The 25,982-nt window shown below is 33.3% G+C and overlaps 1 protein-coding gene across 1 annotated transcript in view; it reads left to right on the top strand.

The window, feature by feature from the left end:
• Window positions 1-25,982, top strand: part of Cobll1 (cordon-bleu WH2 repeat protein like 1) — a 153,773-nt gene that overhangs the window by 109,918 nt on the left and 17,873 nt on the right. Inside the window, exons 7-11 of the mRNA XM_026393132.2 lie at window positions 7,242-7,339; window positions 7,445-7,681; window positions 21,415-21,568; window positions 21,989-22,063; window positions 23,289-23,408. Coding sequence (XP_026248917.2) covers window positions 7,242-7,339; window positions 7,445-7,681; window positions 21,415-21,568; window positions 21,989-22,063; window positions 23,289-23,408 — 684 coding nt within the window. The remainder of the gene's footprint in view (window positions 1-7,241; window positions 7,340-7,444; window positions 7,682-21,414; window positions 21,569-21,988; window positions 22,064-23,288; window positions 23,409-25,982) is intronic.

The following is a 25,982-nucleotide window of genomic DNA, read 5'->3' as shown; positions in this document are numbered from 1 at the left end:
TAAAAAAATAATTTATATGTTCCCTGTTTTGATCTCTGAATTTAATTATGATAATTTCATTTCAACAAATACTTAAAATTATATCATCCTAAAAGTAGGAGAAAACATAATTCTTACTCTTATATAAGGAAAAGTGATTTTGTTTGGATCTTTATTGAGTACTAGTGGTAGAACTTCAATGATATTATAGAAGGATCTCAGATTTTTTTCTGTTGAACAGCTATTCAGAAAAATAATGGTATATTCATAATAGGACTTTTTTGTAGTCATTAAAATCATTTGTGAACATTTTATAATAACATGGAAAGTGCTTATGCTAAAATTAGCTTTTAAGCATATAAATGTGTTTAATATGAAAAAAACAAATGAAATTTCTGAAAGGAAATAGATAAAATTTTTTAATAGTGTTTACCTTTGGGTAGTTGGACTGTGGTTGACTTTTCATAGTACTTTATGCTGTAGGATTTTATAATGAACATGTAATTTTCATAGAGAAAAAACTTTATTAAGAATTGTCTAATAATAAACTCTGGAAGTTGTTTTCCCCCATTAAAAAGAATAGGCTCAGGTAATTGATTACTCTAATAATTACCAAACTACTTTAAAAAAACTTAATAGCTACACATTCTCTCTTATTGTATTATTTGAATCATTTTTGTTGACTATTTCCAAATTTCCTTTAAAGCACACCGATACTGATACTTTCAATTCCAAGAATTAAGCCCACATTAGTAAATATTTATTATCAATGGCCATCATGAAGGCTAGCCTAATCAAGGAGATGAAAATTCTTTTTTTTCCCTTTTTTTAAAATTCTTATGACCTTAAATTATATGCTAAGAATTAGAAAGCAGGCATTTTAATTCTGACATACATTGACTATCAGTCCAATTATGCAAGCTGATGGGAACAGCCGTACATATCTGGACTTACCTTCCACTTCTATAATAATTTAATAAAACAAAAATTGAAAAAAATGGTTTCTGTTCCTTCCAGAAACGGCACTTTTACTTGCACTTGGCTTCTGCTCCTAACTTTGCCACTCTGTATGTATTTAACCCTAAGCAAATTCCATAATCCTTTGTACCTCGTTTTGAAAGTGTTGAATATATAGATTTCTACTATCCCTTCCAGCAATGGAAGTATGTGATTTTACAGATGACTGAATGCTCTGAATAAGATTAAGAAAGCTTCTTTTACAGTATCTACAGGTCAATCCAAAGTGCTGTAAGTGTCCTCAGCTCTTAGGTTGTTTGGTATCATGGCAAACTATAGTATTTGGGTGGTTTTTTAAAATAGTCTAAAATTTTCCCTTGTCTTAGTGTTTCACTTTGACTTGTAGTGATCCCTACTTATAACTTTAGGGAAGATGGGTTAACTAGTGCAGAGGATGACAAGATGTCTGGAAAAATCAACATTTGAAATACCCTCGAGGTAGATAAATAAATATTCTCCCAGTATTGGGGATTGAACTCAAGGGTGCTCTTCACTGAGCTACATCCCCAGCCCTTGTTAGAATTGCTGTATTTTGAGGTATGGTCTGGCTACATTGCCCAGGTTGGCCTTGAACTTGTGATCCTCCTGCCTCAGTCTCCTCCATAGTTAGGATTGCAGGCATGTGCCACCATGCTTGGCACTCTGGTTATATTTATTGTATTGTGCCACCATATGAATTTTCCACCTGTTCTTCTAACTAAACTTAATTGTGTGTGTATATATACTCATTTAGTAGGGGATTCTATCTTAAAATGAAATAGTGGCATAAAAAAGAAAAACCACAAGTATTACAAAATCTTTAAGTAGATATTGGTTTCAGTTTTATCATGTAAAACCTGTGTATCTTTGTGCAAGTTATTCAAATCTCTGATCACCTGGCTCCTTAGATCTGAATTCGAATGATAACATTGCTTATATTTCTTTATGTCTACAGGGTAAATGCTGGCATTCCTCAAATAAGAAGGGCTCAGAATTATAACTAATGATAACGCCCTCAAAAAGATGTTCTAAGAAGTAAAATGGGTCTATGAAAAATTCTTTAAACATAAAGTCCTATCCACCTGTTCATCATTATTAATTGTTACTATTGTTAGGCTTTTCATGCAGAATGCATGCTACTTAATCAATATTTGGATTATCAGATATGAGTTTTAATTTGTGGAATATAGTTTTTCTTTAATGTTATCCAGACATATTGCATTAATATTTATTGGTACTATCTTTGCCTTCCTAGAGAAGTCCCTACATTATCATGATTTATTTCATTTATTGAACATTTATTTTAAATAGACATTTAAGAATGTATATTTACTATGCTCTGCTTTAGCTATATCAAATTTTGACACACAGTGCTTTGTTTTCAATGTTATTGATATTACATTGTGATTTTCTACAAAACCCTTGTTTTTTGTAAAATAATGCTTTGGAAATTTATTCCTGTCCTAATTTTTTTTTTTTATTTGCAATTCGTTTGTTGACAAAACCAGGTCATTTGTTTTATAGTTTGTCTTGGAATTTTGGTGATGTATCCTTGTCACATGTTTCTTTGTCCCCTCTGTTTCCTGAAATTTGACTATTAAATCTAGAGCCTTAATCAGGTTTTAGTGACACATCTCTGGCAAGAATATAGTTGCCAGGCATGGTGGCACTCGCCTGTAGTTTCAACTACGCTGGAGGCTGAGGGACAAGGATTGGTTGAGCCCAGGAGTCAGCCTGTACAACACAGGGTGACCCTGCCTCCAAAAAATAGAGAAAAAAGAAAGAAAACTTTGTAGGTATTATTTTTGTGTTACCATTAACAGACAGTAACATGCTATCATCTTTTCTGATGTTAGCCAACAACAATTATTGTCTGCATCTTAAACAGTAATTGATAAAGGACAATAGTGTATATAAACATTACTTTTAACTGTTTGTTGAGATATTTCTACAAACTCATATCAGCAATTTGACTCCCTAGATCAAATTCAGTCAGAAAAGGTCATATGAAAGTGTGATAATTTCTTTCTCTTCACTGAATTTTTTTAAAATAATGGACCTGTTCTCTAGCATAAACATGATGAAGAGTTATTTTCTTAGTATCATTATGAAAGCACAGAATGAAACATATGTGATTTGTTTCAATTTATGGAATCATGACACCAAATTTTTTTCTGATTTTTGCTGTTAGAAACCATCCTGAGTCCCTCTAACATGAACTCCAATAGATTTTCACAGTTTTCTTAATTGTTTCAAGATCATCTTGTGCATTTTTTATTACTATTATTATCAATATATATCATACAAAGTAATGGGTTTTACTGTGACATTTCCATATATACATGTATCATATTTTGATCATGTCTACCCTCCATTCTACTTTCTCTTGCTCTTTGCCCACCCCTCAGTATCCTTCCCCCTTCCCAATAATTCCTTTTCCACTTCAATTCATCGCCTTCCCACTTTTTACCCTTTGGATAAACACTAAGGAATGGTCTATTTGGATTTTTTTTATTTTTTGGTGGTGGTGGTGGGGAGGAGGGAACTAGGGATTGAAGCCAGGGGTGCTTAACTATTGAGCCACATCCCCTGTCTATTTATTTTTATTTTGAGACAGGGTCTCACAAAGTTGCTAGGCCCTTGCTTAGTTGCTGAGGCTGGCCTTGAACTTTTGATGCTCCTACTTCAGCTTCCCAAACTGCTGGGATTACAGCTATGCCCAGCTCTAGTTGGATTTTATGGTAAATCCATTTTTAGTTTTTTGAAGAATCTGTAAACTGTTTTCCATACCAGCTATACAAATTTACATTTTCATCAACAGTTTATACAGGTTCATATTTTTTCCACATTTCAACTAGCATTATTTTATTTTTTGTTTTTGTTTTTGTTTGTTTATTTATATGATAAGAGCCATTCTGAATATGTTGACAGGCATCTCCATGTAGTTTTTTGTGATTTATTAAGGCTAAAGATATTATTTTTACATATATTTATTGTCTTTTACTTGTATTCTTTTGAGAAATGTCTGTTCAGATCATTGGTCCAATTACTGATTGGAATATTTGTTCTTTCTGAAGATTAATCCTCTGTCAGATGAATAGCTGGCAAAGATTTTCTCCCATTCTATAGATTATCTCTTCAATCTCGGTGTGGTTTCCTTTACTGTACAGCAGAGTTTTGATTTATGGTAATCCTATTTGTCAATTGTTGCTTTTGTTTCCTGAGATAATAGAGTACTATTCAGGAAATCATTGCCTGTTCCAGTATTTTGAAGTGTTTCCTGTATGTTTTCTTCCAGTAGTTTCAAAGTTTCATGACTTACATTAAGATTTTGATCTATTTTGAGTTGATTTTTCTTCAGAGTGAGAGAAATCTAGTTTCAATCATTTGCATGTGGATATCCAGTTGTCTTAGTACCATTTGTTGAAAAGGCTTTTCTCCAGTGTATGATTTTTGGCACTTTTATTGAGATCAGCTGACTGTAGATACATGGGTTTATTTCTGGGTCCTCAATTCCTATCTATCTATCTATCTATCTATCTATCTATCTATCTATTTATCTATCTATCTATCTATATTGTAATTGTACTGATAATTGTATTATATGTAAATGGGGAGATATATCTTATATATGTTCTCTTTTTTAAATATTTACTTTTTTAGTTGTAGTTGGACACAATACCTTTATTTTAATGTGGTAGTGAGGATTGAACCAAGGGCCTCACATGTGCTAGGCGAGTGCTCTGCCACTAAACCATAACTCCAGCCCCTTTCTATTCTTTTTTGTTGTATCCATATATATCTGTTTTTATGCCTATACCAGGTTTTTTAAATTAAAATAGCTCTGTAGTATACTTTATTTATTGATTTGTTTGTTTAGTCATTTATTGATTTATTTTTGCATTACAATTCTTAATTCACCTTTATACCACAATTTATCATATCTCTGATTGTATATAAGGTATGTTGACACCAAATTCACATCTTCATACATGCATTTTGTATAATGATGAGGGCCTCTATAGTATATTTTAAAATAAATGATTACAATGCCTACATCCTTGGTCCTTTTGCTCAGAATGATTTTGACTACTTGTGGTCTTTGTTCATTCCAGATGAATTTTAGGATTTTTTTTTCTATTTCTGTGAAAAACTCTGAAGGATGTCATTGGTATTTTGATTGTGATTGCATTGAATTTGTAGATCACTTTCAGTACTATGGCTGTCTTAACAATATTAATTCTTCCAATCCATGAACATGGAAGATCTTTACATCTTCTATTCTCTAATCTCTTTCTTCACTACTTACCAATTTTCACTGTAGCAATCTTTCACCTCCTTGTACAAGAAACACTGATTTCTTTCTCAGTCCATTCATTACTGATATATAGAAAAGCTATTGATTTTTGTATATTTATATTGTATCCCTACTACTTTGCTGAATTTATTTATCAGTTTGAGTCCTTTGGTGGAATCTTTAGGATTTTCTCAGAATAGAATTGTATTATATGCAAATAGGGATAATTCAACATCCTCCTCTCATATTTATATCACTTTATATATTTTTCTTACCTAATTACTCTGGCTAAAATTTCAAGCAATATACTGAATGAAAGGGTTGAGAATAGATACTCTATTTCCTGATTTTAGAGGAAATGCTTTTAGTTTTTCCCCATTCAGAATGATGATGGATATAGGTTTATCATATATAGCTTTTATTATAATAAGGTATCTTCTTTCTATATCTAATTATTCAGAACTTTATCATGAAGGACTGTTGAGTTTTACCAAGGACTTTTTCTGCATCTATTGAGATGATCATGTGATATTTATTCTTTATTCTATTTATGTGCTGTATTACATTTATTGATTCACATATGTTGAGCCATCATTGCATCCTGGGAATGAAACCAACTTGATCATGATATATACTCTTTTTAATGTGCTGTTAAATTCCATTGGAAAGTATTTTATTGAGGATATATATCATCTATGTTCATCAGGGACATTGGTCTATAGTTTTCTTTTTTTGTTGTATTCTCATCAAGTTTGGAAACAGGGTGATACATTGTAGAATGAGTTTGAAAGGGTTTCTTTCCCTTTTAATTCATGGAATAGTTTGAGGAGCATTGGTGGTAGTTATTTAAAAATCTGGTAAAAATTCATCAATGAATCTGTCTGGTTCTTTTACTGTTTTGTTGGGAAACTCTTTATTACTGCTTCAATCTCATTACTTATTATTGATCTACTTAGATTTTTTTATGTCCTATTGGTTTGATTGTGGTGGGTCATCTGGGCCCAGAAATTTGTTCATTTCTTCTAGATTTTCCAGTGTATTGGTGTGTAGTTTTACTCAACATTCCTAATGATCCTATGAATTTCAGTGCTATGTGTCATATTATCCTTTTTTCATCTATTTGTTTGGGTTTTCTTTCTTTCTTTCTTTTGGTTTAGCTAAGTTTTTATCAGTTTTGTTTATCTTTTCAAAGAACCAACTTTTAGTTTCATTGATCCTTTCTATTGTTTTTAGTCTCTATTTCATTTATTTATATATTTATTCATTATATTTATTTATTTATTTCCTGTTATGATATTTATGATTTATTTCCTGCTACTGATTTTGGATTTGGTTTGCTCCTGTTTTTCTAATGCCCTGAGAAATATCATTAGATTATTTGTGGTTGCTGTGGTGATTCTTTTAATGTATGTACTCATAGTTATAAAATTACATCTCAGTACTGCTTTCATTATACTTCTGAAATGTTGGTAATTATGCCATCCTGGCTGAGTCATATAGAATTGAGTGTATGTCTTAGTTGTGATTATTGATCCTGAGTATATCTTAGTTTAAGTTTCCTATGTTGTGAAACAGGAATATTTGGTTCTTTGAGAATTTGATAAAAGTAGTCCTGAGTGATTCATTTCAGATTATAATGACAACTTTTATTACTACTTAAGTTTTTGTTTTTATTTATTTTTAAAGTTTTTGGTACTGGGGATTGAACCTAGGAGTGCTTTACCACTGAGTTACCTTCCCAATTACCCCTTCTTATTTTTTTTTTTTTTAATTTTTGAGATGATTTTGCTTAGTTGCTGAAAGTGGCCTTAAACTTGTGATCCTTTTATCTCAGCCTCCTGAGTTTCTGGGATTCTAGGCATATACCTCCATATATGATAAGGTTTTAGAGGGAAAATAAGAAAAGAAAAACTTGGAAGTGAACATTCAACTCTCTGTACCAAAGTAAGATGACTTTCTTCTTTTTTAGAGTCCTGCCAATTATCACAAAACCTGGACATTATGAAGGAAAAAGAAAATAAAGGATTTTTTAGTTTTTTTCAACGTAATAAGAAAAAGCGGGAGCAAGTAAGTATTTTCTTATGCAATATCTTAGAAGAGTCTTCAAATCTTGTATAAAATAAGTGGTTTTTATCTTGAAATTGCATATAGACATTGTCTTTTTCTTATTAGACTGCAAGTGCTCCTGCAACCCCTCTAGTAAATAAGCACCGCCCAACTTTTACAAGGTCCAATACTATTTCCAAACCATATGTTTCAAACACCCTGCCATCGGATGCACCCAAGAAGAGGCGTGCTCCATTGCCTCCAATGCCAGCATCTCAGAGTGCCCCTCAGGACCTTACAAACATCCAGGAGAGGCCAGCTTCTTGTGTGGTGAAATCTACAAGTGTGGAGGAGACTGATAAGGTGAGTAGGTCTGTTTTCTTTTACAGGATGAGATAAGGTTACCTAACTTGTCTTTTTTCACATAGATCCCCAAGAAAGTTAGTAACAGTTATTAATATGTAATAACATGAATAAGTACTTAACTAAAATTGGTACTGGGAAAAGATTATATGTAGTTTGATGCAATGAAGAATAAGTTGCTATTTTAAGGAGCTTTTTTTTTTTCAAGCAAATAGCTGGTCTATAAACATTAAGTCTTAATGCGTATATTACAGATGAAAATGCTTATTTTCAAATGAAAATGTTTTTAAACATCAGTCTTTGTGCTAATTCATGGGCTTCTAATTTGTATATCTTCTTGACCTAATTTTGAGATTCTGCAGAGGAAATACTGGTGTCAACCTAAAATCAATACTCTATTTTTCAAAATGAGCCTTTTAATAGAACATATTGTGATTACCTTTATGTGTTCTTATGTTCAAAGCATTGTTCTGTGTATACCTTTTCCTTTAAGCTTTATTTTTATTGTTATTCCTTTTTATTGTCTTATTTTTATTCCCCTATTACTATTGGTTCCCTTTAATCCTAAATTTGGGAATCTATTAACAAATAACATTTTATGACTAAGCAATCTGTACATTCTGTAGGCGAATTTTCAAGTAAATGTGATTGAACATAAGATGAAATATTATGTTGCTTGTAATCACACAATGATTTAAATGACTTTGAGAGCAATTTTTATTTTGAAGTATTCAAGACAACAGGTGGTCTTCTCATATCTGGTTGAAGGATTTTATTTCCTCCTCAGAAGTTTAGTAAATTCTAGCCTCAAGAAATGAACTCTTCCCATGCACCTAATATGCATTTTGGTACTTTCTTAATTAAAAAAAACCCAGCAACTTGATTATAGTTTTTTGTAAACTATCATGTTTGTCTTTAGAATATAGGAATTTGAATAGAAACACATCTTTAAAGAAATGCTTAATGAAGTTGTTACTTAGAAAATCAACTCTCTTATTTCTATTAAGACTTGTCTAATTTAAAGTTTGTGGTATAAAATCTCATAAATCAGGATTTTTTTTCCTATGATGGAGTCATTTTTCTGACAAAGTTTTCCAGGGTTACAGCTTGGTAGTTGAGTGAAGCTTTGCAAAAGAGGTGATCGTTGAGTTTAGTCTTAAAATGAGTGTGGGAGTCCATCAGTCAGGTTGAGGACCCTGTCCAGAGATTCGGATCCTGAATACAATGGCTTGTCTGGGTGTGTGCAAGGAACAGATTGAACCAGCAAGGAAATCTAGAACCAAGTCAGGGTCAAAGACTTCATTTTGTGCTTGTAGCTCCTTTGCATTTCTTCATAGCAAAAAGCATTTTGAGGATTTTTTTATACTTGTATTTACCCTAAAATTATACCCTAAGTGTATAAATTATTATACTCTCAAGTAGTTACCAAAGCATCTTTTTCTGTATATAGAAAGCATCATAGCCCCTGCTTATAAATCTTTCTTCTGGATGTCCTCATTCAATCCATTCCAGTGAACTTCCTTTGTACTTGGATCCCCAGGAGATCTAGGTTGTCTCTTAAAATTCTGGACTGTGCTACCAGTGACCTCACTGAAAGTTATTTCTTTTGATTCTCGCCCTATGCTCTATGACCACTTGGTGCCCTGTGTTAAGTAATCTTTTTTTAGTATGTTGCCTTTGGCAAACTACACATCTTTATATAATTTTCTAATTATTTTTTCTTTTGATCTGGACATCTGGATAGTTCTTTGATGTATTGTTCAGCAGAACCCAGAATTATTTGTTTTTCCCTAGAGAAGTTGAAGAACCATTTTTTATTTATTCATTACAAAAGTGCATGTATGCAAACACATGACTCTTGGTTGCCTAGGCATCTTAGTGCCTTTTCCTTACATTCCTGGCCATATTTGATGTGAATAGCCACCCTTTGGTCCTGATTTTTCTATCTTCTGCTGCATCTCACTGTGTACCTTAATACCTTGCACAGATCCAGGAGAAGTTAGTTTTTTGTTTTGTTTTGTTTTTAAATGGGGATTGAACCAGTGATGCTTTATCACTGAGCAACATCTTCACATAGTCACCTTTTATTTTTAATTTCGAGACAGAGTCTCGCTAAGTTGTTGAGGCTGGCTTTGGGCTTGCAATCTTCCTGCCTGAGTCCCTGGGATTACAGGTGTATACCATGGTACCCTGCTAGGAACCAACTTCTTATACTTTAATCCCATTCTATTTTTATTTTCCTTGCTGTCACTCTTTCACCCATTGTCTGAATTGGAGATACCTGAATTCATGGTTCACTATGTTCACTCTACTTTTTAAGAGGCAGCACATCTGTTCTTTTGTTAAATCCATGGGCTGATAATTTTCACTATGTGATTTTAATATGTCCAGGTCCTAAATAAATGAAGTCATATTTAAAACTAGTGTTTTGTGGATGTACTTATGGGTGTAGAGATGTGAGCGTCTTGATTTTAAGTTAGACCCAAGTCCACTGGTGAGTATGCCAATGATGAGTCCAGAGAGAAGGCACTTAAGGTGAAGACGAGGTAGACGTGGTGTCATGATGCTGCATGCAGCTAAGGAGCACCAGCAGCCAGCAGAAGCCACGGGATCATAGCCTTTCCAACACCTTGATTTCGGATTTCTGGCCTTCCAAACCATGAAAGAACAACTTTGGGTTGATCTAAGATACTCAGTCATGGTAATTTGTTAGAGCAGGTCTAGGAAACCAATCTATCAGTAACTCCAATTGTAACTCCAATCCTGGTATTCTTCTGGTTGTACCTTGAACTCACTGTTACTTAGTGACTCATTATACCTGTAAACCAGCATATTTAAAACCAAAATAATTTTTCCCTCCTAGACTGAAAAGCTAAAGATCATCTTTGACTTTTTTCCTTATTCTTTCACATCTACTTAGAAACCAATTCTTCACATAGTCACCTTTCATAATGTCTTCCATTTCCTTTGCTGAAGTCATTCCTAGGAAAATCTAGGCAGACTAAGGTGAGAAATAGCATTGAACTTGTCCTCAGGGATGCTCTATGGAGCACGCTGCCACATTTCTATTTGTTAATTATCACTTCCCAGTTCAGAAACTTCAGTTTGCTGTGATTGATTTTTCTGGGTCTCAAGTTTCTTTACAGACTGATCATAACTTTTGAACTCTTAATCCTCATCATTTCCAGGATGCTTTTAACTCTGACCACAAGATTTGACTTATTGTCTCATGTGAAATCCTGCTTCCTTTCCTTTCATAATTGAATGGCCCTATTGCACTTACAAAAGTGCATGTATGCACACACATGAATTATTGGTTGCCTAGGCATCTCAGTGCCTTTTCCTTACATTCATTCCTACTATCCCATTCAGTGGATCCTGTTTTTTTTTTTAACTTAATGAAGAATTTTTTTTTCAGATTTTAGTATAGAATACTTTTTACTTTCTCTTAACATGTCTCCCTTGTGCCTTTTTATATTTTATGTATATGTTTAGGTAGTATATTCATATATTACATAATGCTAAAGATAAAAAGGGGAATACAGTGAAAATCATCCTTTTCTGCTTTGTCCTCAACTAAATTCTTATGCGCAAGGGCAACCAATATTGACAGTTCAAGTCCCTTTCAAGAGATAATGTATGCACTTTCAAGTCAATACTCATACTACCTATTGTTCTTTCCCCATGGTCATGTGTTACCTATACCATGTTATTCATCACTTTTGGTACTTAATGATTCATTTTGGATATCCTTATTAGAACATAAAGGGCTTCCCTTGTTTAAAGATTGAATTGGATATAACAGGATTTACTTACCTTGTCATCGAGAGATAAATATTAGGGTTAAATTGTTATTGTTTAAAGCTTAAAGCTCTATTAAATTTTCCTTTTGTCCTCTCCCAGCTATAGGGCAGGAATTGTATTCTGCAGCAAAATCCTATAACACTGTAGGTATTCAAGAGAATTGGTGGTATAGTACAGAGAATTGATAAACATTAATAAGTAGAGCTTCCACATATCCAAGTATATTATATACAATGAGAATTTGTCATATCACAAAATTTTAGTATTTATTTCATTTTTGTATTTGGTGAATTTTCTGAAACAAAGGTTGCTTATATTTAGTTTTATAGTAACTGGACCATATGGCTTTTAGCAAAGTTTTCTTAAGCTTTTATAGAAAATCCAGAATTTTGACAACCTTATATTTAAAAATCAAGAATGAACAGCTAAAACATTATATTATATATTACACTGTGCATACAAATATAATTAACCATTGGATTACATTACTTATATACAAACATTCAGAAAATTCAGCAAAGCATATCAATTACTTAGATTATTGATTACTTGCTGAGGCTGGTCTTGAACTTGCAATCCTCCTGCCTCAGCCTCCTGAGTTACTGGGATTACAGATGCCACCACTCCTGGCTGAACTTTGAATTTTAACAAGTCACTATTTTATGTGATTGAAAGTATAGGCATGTTGGGGAAAATGTAAGTGGAAGAAAAAAATTTTGTACAAATCTGTTCTTAAGTATGCAAAGAATTTTAGATACACTTATATCCTATGATTTTCAATGTCTGTGATGCAAAATAAACCACAAGGGTGCGCTGTTTAACAGAAGTTCAGTGTTGTAATCTTTTCCATTTTTTTTTCTTCCAATCTATACTAAAGCAGAAAGAAAATATTGGAAATATTTACGTTATATTAGAAATACAAATGCTTACTTTGTATGAGTAAAGTGACAGAAAATAGAGTAAGAGAGATAAATATCAGTAATGCCTGACAGTGATTTATAATTAGTAGTTTTATCCATTTTGAGCTTTGAGTTCATTTTAGTGTTCTTTTAAAGTCATTAATACTATGTTTGCCACAGTCAAGGCTTACCAATAAGTTAGTTCATCTGTATCTTGAAAAAAATTGTCAAACACATCTCTTTTATATTTTCTTTGGCTGCCCGTATTTAATAATTTGCCTAATTCCTCTAAGACATTTCTCAATATTGGCAAATTAGGATATTTGGATTGTGTTTTTGGAACTTATACTGAAATTATTCACATTACAGGCTGTTGATTTTCTGAGCTGATTTTGACAACTGATTGTGCAGTTTCCAAAGAGGATTCATAAAAGATTAAAATTAGTAAGATAGTCTAAATTTTTCTTGGAATAGTTCTGTACCTAAAATTTTTCCCATTTAAGAATGTATTTTATAGAATACATATTTTACTGTCAATTTCATGTCTTTAAATTTTTCTGTACTTTTTCTCTCATTATTTCAGGCTTCATGTCATTTTCCCTATAAAGGTGGATATATTCCTATCTACAAAAATGTTCATTTGAAAAGAAAAACTTTCCAATTAGAATTTTTCTGGCAGTTTTTAATGGAACTTTTGGAGCATTTTGTGGTTCTAATGATTCAAAATGTCATTTCTGTGACAAAATATAAAATATTTGATTCATTCTGTTATTTATGCAAACCATATCCAATGCATTAGTATAGAAAATGTATACAGTTATATATAGTAAGACCAACATGTGTGAAACAGGAAGTCAGAAATGCAGTGAATTGACTTAAATTGAAAGTGACTTATAATTCTGGAACTAAGTTCAGAAATCTAGTTTCTACACATACCGTGCAGAAACTAGATTTATTACATTAGAAGAAGAGGTAAAAGAGTTGAATTTGTGGATAATCTTGACTCAGAATTCATAGAACCTTTTGGAGAATTTTCATTTGGCATATTTGGTGTGTCTTTGCTGCTTGGAGCTATGTGTATACAACAGCCACCAGCTTTTCCACTGACCACTAACATGATATGCCATTTTCTTGGGATATTGAGTTGTGGCTGAAAACACAGTCGAAATAATCTCTAGTGGATATTTCATTTTGTCTCCTTTTGCATTCTGCCACAAACACTCAAAAGATTGAGCAATTGAGACTTCTTGCCATCTAGTATTATGCAAGTGAAATTTAATACCCAGAGTATTCATTCTTAATAAGTGACTTAATTTTTTAAAATATGTGCTGTCTTCATCTTTTACTCACTTTTATATCAATGGCTTACAAGCAGATGATGTATCTGCTTGTATGAGTAGGTATATATTTGTTTTCACTTTACTTAGTTGATTTTAATCCTACTTCTTTTCAGTAGAGTAATTAAGGCTATACTCTTCTATATGTAAAGTTTGTATTTGAAATCTTTAAGAAATATACCGTTTTTTTTTTAAATCCAGGTCATCGGGTAACATTTTATTTTCCCCTCCACTCTCCTCTTATCATATAGAAAGTGGACCACACACATCATTCTACAATTGCCTAGGAACAGTGGTTACCATGGTGTTTGCAGTTTGATACATGGAATACAGCTGTCTGTACTTCCAAAAATATGACTGGTTTCAGTAGAGAAATGCACTGGCACAATTTAAAGCATATTTTGTCATTGTAGTTTTTATAAGGTTCATTTCAAGGTTCATTTCAAGGGTCATAATAACAAAAGCAGTGGTGAATGCTTATATATTGACTATTAATATTCCAGATCAAATTTAAAGAATATTACCCAGTTAATCTCCACAATAACCCTCTGTATCACTACTTTTTAGTTTTCTGCCCATTTTACTTCTGACCAAAAAGTAAATAACTATGCTCATTATAAAGTTAAATTTTAAATGAAAATATTATTCAAAGAACAACAGGTTGTGGGATTAATGTGGATTTCTCTTCCTTATCTATTAATATGCAAAAAAGTTGTATCTCTCTAAAATTGCACAAGATATTCATAAAACCATATTGAAAATCATCAGTGTTAGGAGGCTTTCTTGACCAGTCCCTGTGGTTCGAAGTTTGCTTAGCCTGTCTGCCATGGTGTATTTTGTATCTCGTGGAGAGATTCACCTTTCAGTGGTAATCGGTTTGTGTTAACAGAACCCAGGGCAGAGAGAAGCGGGCGTCTTTCCTAGAACCAAGGTGATAAGCTTATAGAGGTGGGGCACCATCTGGAATGAAGCCAGCTATACATCTTTGGTGCATTTTTTGGAATCGACTGAATTGGCCCCAGTTTGTTTAACTGTAGGTGTTTCATTCCCCTACCCTGTCCCTAGAAACTTTTCTGCTAAGATGATAACAGAGGACTAGAGTTACCATCATTCCCTATCTTTAAGCTTAATCATGGACTCTGCGCTCTTCTGGTTCATCCTGTCTTTTCCCCACAAGATATACTATTGAGAGAGGCCCTCATCTTTGGGCTTTAACAAAATGTTATAAGCAAAGGATTCTCAATAACAAGAATTGGTTGTATGCTATCTCAGAAAATTGTAGGGCTTATGAAATGAAAATGCATGTTGCTTCAAGAGAAGTATATTTTCAGGTCATAACAAAAGTTGTAAAATTTGTAAATTTTTTCTTGTTTGTATAGAGAAGGGCTGAAAAAAGAAGTATATTGTGGCAGAACAGGAATTGACGTGGTTTGGAGAATGGTTACATTCTATTCTTGGGCCTATGATTTTTTTTTTTTGTCCTTGTCATTTTTTTTCCATCATCATCATCTTCATTGAACTTCTCTGTGGCTTGGTTTTCTCCTCTGTAGAATAAGGTTTTGTAACTATGTTCATCAAAGTGTCTTTCAGCTCTAGTATTGTAAAATTATTTTAATCCTTTTATTGTCTTTTAAAATTGGACGAAAGGGCTTTGTTGTGGGAAGCTTTGATCAGTGGTAATGGGATGGTGATGCCTACTTCAACTCTGTGAGGATTTATGAAACCTAAACTACAGAAGCAACTTAAGACATTGAATAATGGACATCTTTCTCCCTGGATTCCTGAAGGAGCACATGGGTATCACTAAAAAGTGCTCAAAGACTTAGTTTCATGAAGATGTGTTCAAGTTAATGAAGTTGCTAAGATATTCAAGTTCATTAACTCGCTAAAATATTTCATACTATCTCATAGTATTTACTAGGAATATATAAGCTGGAGAAGAATAATGTTGATCTGTCCCTTAAAATATATATATATATATATATAAAAATTTTATATATATATATAAATCAATTATATATATAATTTATGATAATTTTACAGGATTTCTTAGGTTCTCTCTATTTATCCCACTCCTCCCCACATGTGAAAATAATATTGTAAACAGATAATAAAAAAAACTCCTAATAGATATATTAAATAACATTATTAAAATTAGGCTACTGTTTATATCCCTTAATTCAATTTTTTCTTTTTGTGTTCTTTAACTCTTATCTAGAATGCATTGATTCCAGTGACCCACATCTTATGATTCACCTAATGATTAATAAGTGACCTAGTAACTAGTGCAAAGCTAGTCCTCAGAGCTAGTCATCAGTCTTTTGAAGACTATTTAATTCTGTTTTCAGCTTTTATTTAGTTTCATTTGAACCAGTGAATTTTGATTTGGATAAGAATTATGGGACACTAACTATCTGGCCTGGTTTGCAACCTGACGTTGCCCTTTTTGCTAGAGGATTCTGTTTTTCCTTGTAATGTTTCCCTTTTCACAGAGCACAAAGTTTGGTGATGTGTGTTTCTATTACAGGTGCAGTGGTCACTAATGGCAGACAGACTTATCAGTAGCTTTAACTAAAGTAAATAATTGAATATCTCTAATGATTAACCATAGCAGTTTCTCCTGGTAAATAGAAACCCGTTTTCTCATGTTGTAAACCCTTTAGACTTAAAATAATTAAATCTCAACCACTGTTAAAATATATATATATATATAATTTGACCAAAGGAAATGTATCCTGGTTGTAAAAGGTAAACATTTATAAGCAATTCTTTATTTAATTCTTCATGTAAACTTCGCCTGTTAGATTGTTCAAATTTATATACTCTAATGCATATTCACGTACTCATCACCAGCATGTAACAAATTAGTGTTAAATATTTAACTTTTATTAAAGTCCTTCATGGTATGATGAAATAACTTGAAGTGATTAAAGGTGGCGAATTTTAGAACAGTGAATTTGGCTTATGCAGCGGACTAAGCACAGGTTCCTGAACATTGAACACTGTTGGGTTTTAAGGTTGATCATAACTGAGATTGATTCCAGTAGGACTTCCACTGCCACTGTCACCAAAAAGAAAGACAGTCTTAAGTACCTCCTTTTTTTTTAATATCCATGCTTTTCACTTTAACCTTAATAACTATCATGTTTTTATTTTGTTTATGGAATACATTCACATGCTTTAAAACAGAGAGATGTCATGTAATAACAGCTGATATATATGGAACATGTACTGTGTACCAGGCACCATTTTATATATGCTGTGGATCATTTAAGGATCACAGCACCTTTTAACATAGATATGGTTACTTTTTATAGATGAGGAGACTGAAGGTCACAGAGACAGTAAATGGCAAGTTTCCTGGTTCTGCCCCTAGTGTTGACCCCATAGCTCATTTTGGCCATCACCATTATGGTGGGCTATCTTCCAACATGAAAAACTTCTATGAACCTCCCTCTAGTTTAAACAGATTCACATTCAGCACACTAGGTGATTGAATTCTGATCAGTGCAAAAGTAGGGTTACTCAGAGACTATGGGGAGCACATCCTAAAGGACACAGGAGAATACATTCTAAATGGAAACTTGTGTATTACTTAAATAACTGTGGTAATTTAGGAAGTCTACTTTCTAGCTGTAAGTATTCCTGTGTTTGGAGCCTTTCCAATCTTTTGTATTAGGATATATACACAGTATACATATCTGAGTACACACCAGCTTTCTTGGCTACAGTCTAACCAAGAAATACTTAAGTGTTCTAATGTAAATACTCCATCTTTTCCTGCAGACTTTCACCCAAGAGAAGGATATGTTTAGTAGATACAGAACATCTTTTCCTCAAAGACCAAGTACTACTCCAGGTCGTCTTAGTAGTGATATTTTAGTCAATCCCAAAAAAACTTCAAATTTGACTTTTAGTAACTTTTTTTGGCTGTTATCTTAGCTGACTGAAGGTCTTTTCTGAGAGTCTCTTTATAAAAACAACTAACCTCTTTTGTATCCCATAGGATGACTGAAAATATAAAGCTATTTCTTAAATGCCATTACTGGTATTACATCTCAAAATTTACATTTCTCTTATTAATCTTGTGTTGATTATCTAAACTCACAATTCTTATTAATTCAGAACTCCTGCTTTTGGATCATCTTACACCAATTGTTACATTTATATATTGTCTCTTAGAAAGTTTTCACTATTAATCATAGGATGGAATCTAGTTATGACAGGCACAAGTTCTACCTCATATCAATTAGTAAGAATCATGTCTCTCCTAATGTCCTTGTTCTGAGCGTCTGTGGTTCAAACTGCAACTCTAGAAATGTACACCCATTTACATCAGTGTTTTGTAGATTGATTATATTATATATGCTTCCCAAGGTATCCAGGGCTTTGCATTCCCTCAATTGTCTTCATAAATGCTATTTACTTATTTTGACAAATTTTAAATTCCTTGTTAATAGAAATATACATATTCTGTACAAAAATTCTAGCTTATTTTAGGATCTCCAGACTGATAAGTATATGAATATGTGGGTATTCTGTCTCTGAGTTATGGATGGGTTCACATGAATTTGTGAGTATAAAAATTCCTCTTTTTAAAATTTCTGTGCTGTCTGCTTTACTGTATTATGAAAGTCTTTAGCTCTTACACACTATTGTCTGTGAAGTTCATATCATGACTGCTTTTAGCATGTAATAGGTAAGATCCATAAGTGACAGTAATTGAGAATATGGACTAAGATGGAAGTATTTTTATTATATACCTCATGAACGCAATCAGTTTAAACATGAGAAACATGAAACTAAGGAGGAAAATCAAAGATGTCATTACTTGGTTGTGCTCTTACCACATTGCTGCTAATAAACCAGGTCTGCAGTGAGAGTGAAGCTTGAATAAGGCTATACTGAAGTCAGTTTCTCAAGAAATAACAACTTTTGATTTTTAGACAAATATTTTTAAATGTTCTTTTAGCATTTAACCATCTCCTTGAGTTTCTCTGAATTTGCTAATATTATGAGAGATCAAGTAAAAGTTTCAGACCACAGAGGCATTATAATCTACTCAGATCAATATTTACTGCTAATTCCTCACTATGTTTCTTTATCAGCTGTTTATTACTGAGGATCCTTCTCTTGAATTATTTCGGAGGTCTGTTGGGGATCCATCCCATGACCTCCTGGGTGGGGGGAATGATCACTATACTTAATCAGAATTGACTTTAGTGACTCAGAATCAAAATCTGAATTTGAGTGGCAGATTTTCTTTTCTTGCTAGATTATTGAAGGTCTGAGTTCTGAAGAAGGAACAGTGTAATATGACGGCAAGGTCTAGCTGTAACTATATACCAACTAATATGGTAGAAGTTTAATAAGTTTAATATGGGATAGTGAGATCACCAGCCACCTTGTCTCTCCTTCCTTAAGAGGAATGATGAATGAGGGGTTTGTATAGTATAGCATCTGCCATGTGGGCTTGTGTTTCTATCCCTGTAGTGATCCATTGCTGTCTTCAGTATCTCACACAGTTGGCAGTGATAATGGCTTTTAAATCATTTTTTTTTTCTTTTGGGACAGGTTTTTTTTTCCCCTCTGGCAGAAGTATTAGAAAGTTATGAAATAGCAAATTTGTCAATTTTTTCTGGATGTGTAGCAAAGCACAAAGACAGAAAACTTCTTATGTATTGGATTATTTTGCTTGGATGTACTTACATGGTCCTGTAAGATTAGAATGACGCAAATGTACACAAACATCTAGTCCAAGTTTATCAAAACTTCTTACCCATGAAGAAGAGAATATAGAGTTCATTTTCCACTCACTTAAATGTTCATTGAGAAACTTCTGTGTGCCAAACAATTGTTCTAGAATTATAGCAGTGAGCAAAATAGGAAAAGAAGTTCCTGCCCTTACAGCCAATTCCAGTGGAAGCAGATAATAAATCATAAATAAGCCAAAAGCTGTTAAAGGCTGATAGTAGAAAATAAAGTTTGGAAATGGGATAGAAACTTTTGGAGTCAGGGAGGAAGGCATTGTAAGGTGACATGTGAGAAATAACCAGAAGGAAATGAGGGAGGAAGACATTAAGCTATCAGAAGGAAGAACATTCTAGGTACAGGAACAGCCAGGGTAGCCACCCCAGGAACTCTCCAGGCATACATGAGAGGCAGCAAAAAGGCCAGTGTGACTGGAGTGAGCTGTTCTGTCCTTGCAGATGGTCAGAGACATCTAGGAACCAGGTCATCAATTAAAAGGACTTAGATTTTCTGTGCCAATTGGGAAAATACTAGAAGGTTTTGAACAAAACATCCTAAAGTGACTTACACACTTTAACAGGATCCTTTTTTTCTGCTATGTTGAGAAAAGACAGTAGGCATGCAGCGTAGAAGTAGAGCCCTGTTAGAGTGTTGTCAATGATTCAGACTCTGGTAGAAGTCAAGCTGATGCTGGGTGTCTTTTAAGTGAGGAGCCAACAGGGTAGACTTGTTATGGATGATGAGAGAGGAGATGACAGCAAACAAAAGGATGACTTGTTTTTTGCTGAGATAAAGACCATGAGAAGTATAGAGATTGGGGTAGAAGGAAGAGAAGGAATGACTGCCAAGATTTCAGTTTTAGACGTGCTAAGTTGATGTGGCCTTGATGTGGAGACCAAAACAGGTCATCGGATGGAGTAGACATGGGTTTACAATCATCAGCATGTATATAAAACTTAAAGATAACAAATCATCAAGAGAGTGTGAGTACAGATATTAACAAGAATATGGCCAGAGTTCTAGTGTGACACCAATGTTGGTCAGAAGATGAAAAGTAATGAACCAAAAAGCAGAGCAGCCAGAGTATGGATCTGTTGAGAGTGAGAAATGTGGTGTTCTGGGTAAGAAAAAGCACTACAGAAGGAAGGTCATGTGTGTTTATTGCTGCTAACAGGTCCAAAAAAAAAAAAAATGAGTTCCGAGAAATGACCACTGATTTATTTGTGGTCAAGGTCATTGGTGATTTTGATAGGAAAAGTGTTAATGGGTCAAGGGTTGGTAAAAGTTTAATTGGGAAACTCAAATGGGAAAAGACAAATTGTGGAAATAAACTATGAACAACTCTAAGTTTTGTTATAAGTGAAAGAGCAAAGATGGCGTGGCAGTTGGCCAGGAGGCATCAATCTGCCTGAGGAGGCAGGATAGTCCTAGGGTCTGCAGACATTCACCTGCCAGGAATGTGAGCAGTAGCCATTTGTAGTCTGTGACCTCAAGGACCTTATCTTGGGTAAATATAAATTCTTGAAACATTTTCCACTGATACACTGGTGCTAATAAGAGATAGATTAACCAAGCCAGCTATTAGTGTACCAGTACTCTTCCCCTTTTTAACCCTTACTTTACATTCAATAATTTCTCTGATTCTACTGTAAAAGTTAGTTTTTAACTGTATTTCTCAAAAGCCTTCTACATTTCAATTTGTTATTTTCATATTTGTCCCCTGTCCTAGTCTAAGTTAGTTGAGGAGGGCCATATTTTATTTTTCCTTACATTTTACCTTACTTCACAGATTTTCTTTTGTTCCATAACTATTTTTTTTAATAAATTACTATTGTGCTTCATTTAGGTAGATGATGGATTTGTTCTAAAGATCTGTGTCTTCATAAGGTTTGCAATTAATTTCTAAATATAAGATTGTGTTTGGTGGTTTTGTTTTTTACAGAGTCCCTGTGAAGCAGGCATGGTGAGAACAGGCTCACTGCAGCTCAGTAGCTCCTCCATCGCGACTTCATCTTTGAGGAGAACAAAGCGAAAAGCACCTTCCCCACCCTCCAAAGCAGCCCAGCGTTCAAGTGATGGAAATGGCCCAGTGACTGGTAATGTTACTTTTCCCATTAATACTATCATTTGTATTATGTTCTACTTAACACAAACAGAAATGATGTATATTTGTCTTTTTATTAAATAATGACATTTAGGATTTATAAATAGTCCCTGATTATTCTCACTTGACTGCTTTCTATGAATCTGACAAAATTATATGGCTTCATTATCCTAAAATGAGCAGATTGTAATTTGTAAACTTATTTAGAAAACATTGCCACTCCAGGATTGACTTATATAGTAAGAGGAATGAATCTAAGTGGAATTTTGTCATTTCACAGTTGGGTAGTAAAATGACTTTTAGCAAGGTCAGGGCTCAATTCTTTCTGGATTGTATAAAAAAAAAGCTACAGTGAAGCTGTAAAGGTGTTTTATGTATGAGGCTTGTTTATAAGTTGTGTTGTTCCTTTCAGCTCTGCAGTTAGTAGATGGGATTCCTCCAGACAGTGCTTTGGAAACAAGCTCTCCTGAGGGGCCCTCCAGCCCAGGTATGACACCTTGACTCCACTCTGTCAGTACTGAAAAAAGAATTTCCATGACAATTGAGGAATGGATTTAATTAGAATGCTCTATATGAAAGAGATCAGATTCTTTGACCTCATTTCCCAAATTTATTTCATGAAATGAATTCTCCTTCCCTTACTCCCTCCAGGAGTAGAGATTAGAGTCTGAAACTGGCACAAGATCAACATTTCAGTTCTGGAATTATACCTGGAGGACTTTCCCTGTTTGGTCTCTTGTTTTTCCTTATTCAATGTCAGGTCGACATTTGTTAACCTCTTCCCAAGAGTACTGACAGCATCACAGTTAGAAACGTTTGGTATGTTTGTTTGGTATGTTTGTTTGGTATGTTTGGGAGAAAAATTTACATTAAAATATAAGCATAGTTTCTTTAAGCAATGCTTCTAGGTATGAATTCAATGACCAGGTATCCTACTGTCATGGTAAAAATTTGTTACCCTGAAAATACTTTCTATTATATAACTTGCATTATCAGTTCTCCTCAAATAAGTAAAATTCCAGTAAAAATAGAATGATTCAATCTAATACCATTTCCAATATTTTCAGTAATAGCTACTTAGTGGCCCTTATAAAAAGATGTATAATAAAATTTCTCACCTTTAGCGTTTGTTAGACATAAATGAATAGAACAGATTGGAAATGTGATACAGAAACAGAATATTATATGCTAATACCTTAGCATGGGGATAATTTGGTAAGTAAGAAAAATATTTATTATGAATACCTAATTTTTAGTGTTTGTTTTCACAAATTTGGAAAAGTCCAGGAGCACCTAAATTTTAATCTGAATCTTTAATCTTTAATATATAGGAATTTGGAAATTAATATATATATAAGAATTCTTTACTCCTGTGTTTGTGATTTAAAATATTACTATTATATAACTAATAATGATTTTTTTCAGAATAATATCAATGATACCATCTTATTCTACAAAGGAAATGTAATGAATAACATTAACAAATGTATAGTGAAATTAGAAGATTTTGAAGTACTGGAAAAAGATGTGCATGCTATTCAAACTCTGCTGGGTATCTGTTTCTCTCCCTTTGTTCTCTTTTCGTCCTCTTGTTTAATGCATGGATAGTTGTGAGCTCAGAAATCTGATTTCTTCGAAAATGCTTTCTGGTCTCTGCTTGCCTTAACTTTGTTGTCTAAGTGCCCTTTCTACAGAATCTGCTTCTTTGGCAGAAGCCTACCTGGGCCCTGGGCTCCTCAGTCATGAACAGAGCACGGTTCCCAAACTGACAGATGAAGCCTCTCTCTCTGAGAGCCCTGGAACACCTGAGGCAGCCATAGCATCATTGACATGTAGGTGTCGGGCCTTTCCTGATTGTGGCTTTGTTTTATGCAGATTAAGACATCATCCATTATAGACTTGATTACTTGTGAAGCCTTTCTGTAAGAATGTTTCATAAAGAAATTGGAATTTCTTTTCACTTGAAATTTTATTCATGGTTAGAGTTTACAATAGTAAACTATATAAATGAATATGATGCAATGTAAGATTAATAAACTTAGGAATTCTGTAGAATTTTACCTTCTATTTGACTTCATGCTTTTTTTGAGGGAACTTTTAAACCTTACTATTTTCAATAAATTCACTATATATAATATAGTTTAGATTCAGAATTGCCAAAAATGAGAAGGAATTCAAATGTCCCCATTCTGAAGAATGGGCAAATTGTAGTTCATCCATGTATTAGAATACAGTACTTCTACTTAATGATAAAAAGGAACAACAATGAATCCTCACAATATGGCTGAATCTAAAACATTATGTTAAGTCAGGAAGCCCAGATATAAATGCCTAGATGTTATATTCTTATTCATGTGACATTTTTGCAAAGGCAAAACTATAGGGATAATGGTTGCCAGAGATTAGGAAGTGTGAAGAAGTTTAGGTGACTAACAGAATTTTCTATGTCTTAATTGTGGTGGTAATTGTATTTATACAACTATATCAGTCCATCAAAATCCAAAGAATCATGCGAATTTTACTGAATGGAAATTATTTTCCAAGGATGAAAGAAAAATAATTCTAGTAGCATAAACAATGCTGTGACACAGCATATCTGAATGATTGAATAACATAAAAAGGGATTGTATTTGAATAGGATTAATTTAACACAATTATATTTTTGCAAAGGAATAGTATTTAACAGGCTATTTTGCCATTTTGATGATCCCCAGGAAAAATATATTAGATATCTTAAAAGTCCTAGTTAAATTTTAAACTTTAATAACTTCACAAGTAAAATGCTACAGACTAACAAAAATGTCTTTTGGTGGAAGTTTAAGTAACTACATTTCTTTTCCGTATGTTAATTATTTTTTAATCTTAAATAATTAAAAAAATATTCTTTTCAGTCAGTATTTGCTATTTTTAAAGGGACTGAAAAAAATAAGTTAAAATATTCAAATTATCTAAAAGAAACTTCAGTCATTATACTTTCAAATTATTTTTAAACAATTTAAATAATTTCTTTCCATGTTTATTCCTGAGAATTCTTAACAGTACTTTAAGATTTAGAACACCATGTTCTTTGAAAGTGAATACGCTGCCTTTAGAACTTTTAAACCTGAAATAAAATAGTTCTGATAGAACACTTGTGAAACTTATTCATTGTTCACAGCCCCTTCCCCGTTTCTTTTTTTTTTATTTTAGTGCTAGAATTTGGCACATACTAAATAAACTCGATTTTTTTTTTCAAAGTGTGAGCTTACCTGTGCTAATCAAACAGACTGAAAATTCTCTTGGGCGATTAGAAATTCTTAATATCATTCTAAGTGAAATAGGTCAGACAGATATTCTGACAAGGGTTGTATGTTTTCTCTCACTTATGGAAGTTAGAGGGGAAAAGGGATCTCATGCAAATGAAAGGGAGTAGAAGAAGGGGATGGAAAGGGAGGGAGGAGCTGAGGGCATGGAAAGTATTAGTGGATGAAATCAATCAAAGTATGCTATGTCCAGGAATGAACATACCACAATAAATCCTGCCTTTATATATAATTATAGTGTACTAATTAAAATAATAGTAATGGAAGGCAGATCATTAGAGAAGCCAATCAAGGAGAGGGAGGAGTGGAGGGAAAGGGCAGGTAGTAGGGAATGAGATTGATTAAATTATGTGCATAATGTGTAGGCACATGACATAATGAATCCTACCATTATGAATAATTATCATGCACGGGTTAAAAATAATTATTGCCTTTTCTAAGACTTTTAATAATAGGAATGCTTTTCAAGTGGATAAAAATATATATTTAAGCAAGCTGGTATGATGTTTACAACCATCAAATCATCCCAGAAAAATTCGAAAACATTTTTGAAACATCTTACTCATGCCTTATACCTTAATTGAGACCAGTTTCTCAGTGAGGACCTCATACTTGGAAAAGAAGTTATGTATCTGAAATACTTGTGACAGCATGAGAAATACAGGGATAATGATGGGTAATTTGCTAAACATCACATCACTTAATATAATTTTCAAAAGAGCTGAATACATACTGAAGAGTCATGTATAAAACACTTCTACATCTGAACCATCATGGGCTTTTATTTTTCTCAGTACACAGTTTTCAACTTATATAAATATACTCTTACTATGATATGATGTTATAGACATATAATATTGCACAAGGCATCATAATGGCTATTGCACATGTCATGATAAAGCAACATTTGCCAAAATATGTACATATAAAAATTCACTTAAATTTTTAAATACTTCTTAGTACTCTAATTTAATGGGGGCATTTTTTATTAATTTAAAGTACCCCATATTTGTTTCTTTTTGATACAGGGTCTTGCTATGTCACCCAGATTGACCTTGAAGTCCTAGACTCGCACAGTCCTCCTGCCTCAGCCTCCTGAGGTGC

This window comes from Urocitellus parryii, chromosome 1 (assembly GCF_045843805.1).
Source record: "Urocitellus parryii isolate mUroPar1 chromosome 1, mUroPar1.hap1, whole genome shotgun sequence".
Classification (NCBI taxonomy): Eukaryota; Metazoa; Chordata; class Mammalia; order Rodentia; family Sciuridae; genus Urocitellus; species Urocitellus parryii.
This window is presented reverse-complemented; position numbering and strand designations above follow the sequence as displayed.